Consider the following 6,595-nt stretch of genomic DNA (forward strand, 5'->3'; position numbering starts at 1 on the left):
ACAAAGTTGAGCGTTGTCGTCCTGACCACAACTGAGCTGCCTCCATCCTCGCCAACCGCACCGTCAACCAATGCCGCTGGGGGGCACAATAGAGTTAGAGTAGAAATGGTCAGTTTATGTAAAAGATGAATTCGTGGGGGAGCCCCCATGTGAACAGTTTTATATTCGTGAATATTTTAAGTTTGTTTTGTGATGAAATCACTCGTGAGGGGAAGCTTATCCCATCTGCCCTTATTTTTATCCTTGCGTAGCTTTGTTTTTATCCTTTCTTTTTTGCACCTGCCTGTTGACCCGTAGGCTGCAACCTTAAGAACCCGAGCATGGCCCGTGGGGCTCAGTTGCTCGTAACCATAGGTCATGGTGGGGTGTGATCGGTCGGGAGGCTAAAGCGCAAGTTATGTGGGGTAATGAAAGGAACAGGATGCCCTTTGTTTGGGCGATGCCCTTTTATTTGGGGAAAAAGTGTTACTACATGATAGTAAAAAAGGAGGTCGTATTGCACCCCCATGGAGCCCCCGAGCAACCAAGCCGAGAGTGCTTAGGCTGGGGCACTATAGGAGCAAGCATTGAATGGAAATAAACGGTAAGATCGAGCTTTAGGGAAAGAAACAATGTAACTATTTGATGTTCCATGTGTTGGTGAGAACGTAGCCGTTATCATCCTTCAGCCGGTAGGCGCCTGGTTAGATCACCTCAGCCACTACGTATGGTCCTTCCCATGGTGGAGAGAGCTTATGTTTGTCCTTGGTTGATTGGGTCCTCTAGAGTATGAGATCACTGACCTTGAGGATCCTCCCCCTGATTTTTCTTTCATGGTACTTGCGAAGAGTTTGCTGGCAATGAGCAGAGTGGATGACGGTCATCTCATGAGCCTCTCTTGCAGGTCGACCACATCTGCTGAGCCTCCATGGCTCGGTCTCGATCGAAAGCCTTTACTCTTGGGGCATAGTGATCGAGGTCAGATGGCAACACTGCTTTGGCTCCATATGCTAGGAAGAAAGGGGTGAACCCCGTGGACCAGTTTTGAGTCGATCTTAGGTTCTAGAGGATCATTGGGACCTCTGTAGCCCATCATCCAACATACTATTTGAGTTGGTCAAAGAAGCAGGGCTTGAGTCCTTAGAGGACCATGCCATTGCCCCACTCGACCTGACCATTAGTACGCAGGTGTCCAACCAAGGCCCAATCAATCCTAACATTGTATGCATCATAGAAGTCCAGGAACTTCTTCCTAGTGAAATTTGTTTTGTGGTCGGTGATGATACAGTTAGGGACACCAAACTGATAGATGATGTCGAGGAAGAACTTGACCGCCTCTTCTGAGTGAATATTGGTGATGGGCTTCACCTCTATCCACTTGGTGAACTTGTCCACCGTCAAGAGTAGATGAGTGAAGCCACCTGGGGCCTTTTTGAGGGGTTTGACCATGTCAAGGCCCCCGACCACGAATGGCCAGGTGATGGGGATGGTCTAAATCTCCTGCGTCGGCAGGTGAGTTTGTCGAGCATAGAACTAGCATCCTTCACACCTATGGACCACCTCCTCTGCATCTCGTAGCATAGTGGGCCAGTAAAAACCTTGGCAAAAGGCTTTCCTGACCAGCAACCTTGGGGCCACATGATGTCCATAGATTCTGATATGGACTTCAAGGAGAAGATGTTTCCCCTGGTCGGTCGGGATGCACTTCATGAACACTCCCGATGGACTTCGCTTGTAAAGTTCGTTACTAATGGTGACGAATGTCTTAGCGTGTTGAGCAAATCATTGTGCTTTAGCCGTTTCTAGTGGGAGAACCTCCTTGAGGAGGTAGGTGAGTAGTGGTGCCCTCTAGTCAACCGGATTGAGTGCCATCACAGTGATGTCAGTGAGCGATGTTGCCATGGAGGTGCCAAGGTCAGAGCCCCCGAATGCTTGGTTGGGGTTGGGGCACGTCGGGGGGTCAGAGCCCCGAGTGCCAGATTGGTGTTAGAGCATGTATGGGTCAGATCCTCTTGGATGCGGGCAGATGGCTCATGGAGGTCGTTTACAAAGACCCCGTTGACAGATAGTTCCCATCTAGCCACCAATTTTGTGAGAAAGTCAGCGGCGTTGTTGTCCTTTTGAGGGACATGATGCAGTTTGATCCCTCAGAACTTGTCCTCGAGCTTGTGCACCTCTTGGTAGTACACCACCATGAGAGGGCTCTTGCAGGTGGACTCCATCATGACTTGGTCGACAACAAACTCTGAGTCACCATGGACATATAGTCGTGTGGCACCGAGCTCGATGATGATGCGCAGTCCATTGATGAGGGCCTCATACTTTGCAACATTGTTTGAGGCTAAAAAATGGAGATAGATCGCATAGCGGAGCCTGCTCCCATCTGAGGAGATTAAAACCACTCCAGCCCCAAAGCTAGGCACCATGACCAACCCATCGAAGTACATCGTCCAGTACTCATGGGTGACGTCCGGGGTCAGGAGCTGGACTTTTGTCCATTCGGCGATGAAGTCAGCAAGAGCCTGAGACTTAATAGCGGTCCGGAGGACATACCTGATGTCGTGGCCTATGAGCTCGAGAGCCCACTTGGAGATCTAGCCAGTGGCGGCGTGGTTATAGACGACCTCCCCAAGTGGGTACGAGGTGACGACCATGACATCGTGATTGATGAAGTAGTGTAGGAGCTTTCGGGTCACCATCGACACGGCGTAAAGAAGCTTTTGAACCCGGGGGTAGCAAATTTTGGTGTCGGTGAGTACCTCATCGACAAAGTACACCGGTCGTTGGACCTTCAGGGGGTGTCCTGGCTCCTCCCTCTCAACGATGAGGGCAGCGCTCACAACATGGTTGCTTGTCATGATGTATAGAAGGAGGGATTCTCTCCGTTCAGGAGCGACAAGGATTGGGGCTAATGTCAGTGATGCTTTGAGGCTTTCTAAAGCCTGTTGTGCCTCTTTTGTCTAGATGAATGCATCTGTCTTCTTGAGAAGTTTATAGAGAGGCATCCCCTATTCACCTAGTCGGGAGATGAACCGGCTCAGGGCGACCAAACAGCTGATGAGCCTCTTTATGCCCTTGATGTTGTGTATAGGGCCCATGTTGGAGATGGGTGTGGTGTTTTTGGGGTTGGCTTTGATGCCATGCTCGGACATGATGTATCCGAGTAGCCTCCCCTTTGGAACCCTGAAAACACATTTTTTAGGATTCAATTTAACGCTGAACCTTTGGAGGTTTGCAAATGTGTCGGCTAAGTTTGCGATCAAATCGCTAGCTTGAGCCATTTTCATGACTATGTCATTGACATAGATGACGATTGTTGGTTTTGGCCTCTCAACTTGGTTAGGTTGGTCGAGCGGGTCGATTTGGTCAGCAAAGCATCGCTGCATGCATCGTTGATAGGTGGCGCCAGCATTCTTCAGACCAAAAGGCATGGTTACATAATAGTACAAACCATATGGGGTGATGAATGAAGTCATGACCTGGTCAAACTCTCTCATCGCGATCTAGTGGTAGCCTGAGTAGGCATCCAGGAAGGAGAGCATCTCGTACCCTGAGGTGGAGTCAACTATCTAATCAATGCATGGTAAAAGAAAGTGGTCCTTTGAACATGCCTTGTTGAGGCCAGTATAGTCAACACACATTCTCTATTTACCATTCTTCTTTTTCACAAGAGCAGGATTAGCTAGCCAATCGGAGTGATATACCTCTTTGATGAATTCAGCTGCTAGAAGTTTGGTGATCTCCTTGCCTTTGGCCCTATGCCTCTCATCATCAAAGCGACGCAGGCATTGCTTGGCGGCCTTTGAGCCCAGAATGACACGTAGTGCATGCTTGGTGACCTCCCTCGGTATGCCTAGCATGTTAGAAGGCTTCCACGTGAAGACATCATGATTTGCGCATAGGAAGTTGGCGAGCTCGCTTTCCTATTTGGCTGGGAGCTTGGTCTTGATCCACACCATCTTGGTTGGGTTGCTAGGGTCGATCTCCACCGCCTTGGTTTCCTTGGTCAGATGGAAGGTGCTTGAGGAGGTCTACCCATTGCGGTCGGGGACTGCTAGAGTCGCTGAATTCGTGAGCTCCAGGAGCTCAGTGGAGTTGATAACAGCAGTGGCGAGCTCATAATGCTCGTGGTCACACGTGTAGGCATGCAAGAAGGTGCTACCTATGGTGATGATGCCATTCGGCCCCGACATCTTTAGCTTGAGATAGGTGTAGTTGGGGATCGCCACAAACTTGGCATAGCATGGCCGCCCCAAGATGGCATAGTAGGACTCTAAAAAGTCCACTACCTTGAAGGTTAGGACCTTTGAGCTAAAGTTGGCGTGGTCGCCAAACATGATGGGCAGGTCAATCTGCCCAAGTGGGTATGCCTGCATCCTTGAGATCACGCTGTGGAAGGGAGAGCTCACTAGGTGGAGCTCCGACCGAGGGATGCGCATGGTGTCGAGGGAGTCGACGTAGAGAATGTTGAGACTACTACCTCCGTCCATCAGCACCTTGGTGAGGCGCTTCTTGCGGATGATGGGGTCAATAATGAGCGGGTAGCGACCCGGTTGGGCAACATAGGAAGGATGGTCTCTCTGATCAAAAGTGATCGAGGAGTCCGACTAGCTAAGGAAAGAGGGGATGGTCGACTCGGTGGCGCATGCCTCTCAGTAGTGTACCTTATGCTAGCGTTTGGAGTGGACAGCGTCAGATCCCCCAAAGATCATAAGGCATTCCTTGGGGTCAGGGAAGCTGTCTCCATCCTTACCCACCATGCCTCCCTTCTTGGCCACGTCCTCCTTGCATTCCCTTCCTTTGGCTTGCTAGCTTGCTGTAGGAAGCGTTTATGGAGATCACAGTCCTTGTAGAGGTGCTCGACGGGGTAGACATGGTTGGTGCATGGACCCTCCATGAGCTTATTGAAGTGGTTGGACTAGCCCTACTAGGGCTGCTTGCCTGTGCGGTCGGCCATGGCGACCAAAGCTGGGTTGGCCGGTCGGCGCTGATCCTTCTTACACTTCTTGCCCTTTTGTGTGGAGGGGCACTTGCCTTGGTCCTCGTGCTTGGACTTGCCCCTATCTCGACCATCGCTAAAGACCACCCTAACTACCTCCTCATCGGAGACATGGTTCGTGGCGATGTCGAGTAGGTCACGGGTGGTACGGGGCTTCACATAGCCAAGCTTGTGGATCAGGGACTTGTAGGTTGTCCCAAAGAGGAACACGCTGACGATGTCTGTGTCGATGACATCAGGAAGGGAGTTGCACTGCTTTGAGAACCTACGGATGTAATCCCATAGGGACTCATTCTTCAGACCAAAAGGCATGGTTACATAATAGTATGAACCATATGGGGTGATGAATGAAGTCACGACCTGGTCAAACTCTCTCATCGTGATTTGGTGGTAGCCTAAGTAGGCATCTAGGAAGGAGAGCATCTCGTACCCTGAGGTGGAGTCGACTATCTGATCAATGCATGGTAAAAGAAAGTGGTCCTTTGGGCATGCCTTGTTGAGGCCAGTATAGTCAATACACATTCTCCATTTACCATTCTTCTTTTTCACAAGAGCAGGATTAGCTAGCCAGTCGGAGTGATATACCTCTTTAACGAATTTGGCTGCCAGAAGTTTGGTGATCTCCTCGCCTTTGGCTCTGCGCCTCTCATCGTCAAAGCAACGTAGTCATTGCTTGGTGGCCTTTGAGCCTAGAATGACATGTAGTGCATGCTCGGTGACCTCCCTCGGTATGCCTGGCATATCAGAATGCTTCCATGCGAAGACATCATGATTTGTGCATAGGAAGTTGGCGAGCTCGCTTTCCTATTTGGCTGGGAGCTTGGTCTTGATCCACACTATCTTGGTTGGGTTGCTAGGGTTGATCTCCACCACCTTGGTTTCCTTGGTTAGATGGAAGGTGCTTGAGGAGGTCTACCCATTATGATTGGGGACTACTGGAGTCACTGAATTCTTGAGCTCTAGGAGCTCAGTGGAGTTGATGACGGTAGTGGCAAGCTAATAATGCTCATGGTCGCACGTGTAGGCGTGCAAGAAGGTGCTACCTATGGTGATGATGCCGTTTGGCCCTGACATCTTTAGCTTGAGGTAGGTGTAGTTGGGGATCGCCACGAACTTGGCGTAGCATGGCCACCCCAAGATGGCATAGTAGGACTCTAAAAAGTCCACTACCTCGAAGGTTAGGACCTCCAAGCTAAAGTTGGCGTGGTCGCCAAACATGATGGGCATGTCAATCTGCCTGAGTGGGTATGCCTGCATCCTCGAGATCACGCCATGGAAGGGAGAGCTCACTGGGCAGAGCTCCGACCAAGGGATGCGCATGGTGTCAAGGGAGTCGACGTAGAGAATGTTGAGGCCGCTGCCTCCGTCCATCAACACCTTGGTGAGGCGCTTCTTGTGGATGATGGGGTCAATAATGAGTGGGTAGCTGTAACACCCCAGGTGTTAGTCTTGCCTAATTGCACTTGCATTTCATGATCATGAGCATCATTCATCCATTCATGAGCATATATCACTTGAAACATGTGAAACATGATTATGAAACAAAAGTATCATTTCAATTGTTTTTCATCGTTTCAGTACATTCAGTGCTTGATTCTTGTATGACCAATGTGTAGC

At 50.1% G+C, this 6,595-nt stretch overlaps 1 protein-coding gene across 1 annotated transcript; it reads right to left on the bottom strand.

Moving 5' to 3' along the window:
• Nucleotides 1-5,974: 5,974 nt before the first annotated feature.
• Nucleotides 5,975-6,349, bottom strand: LOC136537462 (uncharacterized). The gene has a single exon (XM_066529428.1). The coding sequence runs from the start codon at nucleotides 6,347-6,349 to the stop codon at nucleotides 5,975-5,977; it is 375 nt and encodes a 124-aa protein (XP_066385525.1).
• Between the last annotated feature and the right edge of the window lie 246 nt (nucleotides 6,350-6,595).

The sequence above is a fragment of the Miscanthus floridulus genome, chromosome 2 (genome assembly GCF_019320115.1).
Source record: "Miscanthus floridulus cultivar M001 chromosome 2, ASM1932011v1, whole genome shotgun sequence".
NCBI lineage: Eukaryota > Viridiplantae > Streptophyta > Magnoliopsida > Poales > Poaceae > Miscanthus > Miscanthus floridulus.

Coding starts and splice junctions, on each gene's coding strand:
- LOC136537462 (XM_066529428.1), bottom strand. CDS start 6,349: ATGGACGGAGGCAGCGGCCTCAACATTCTCTACGTCGACTCCCTTGAC.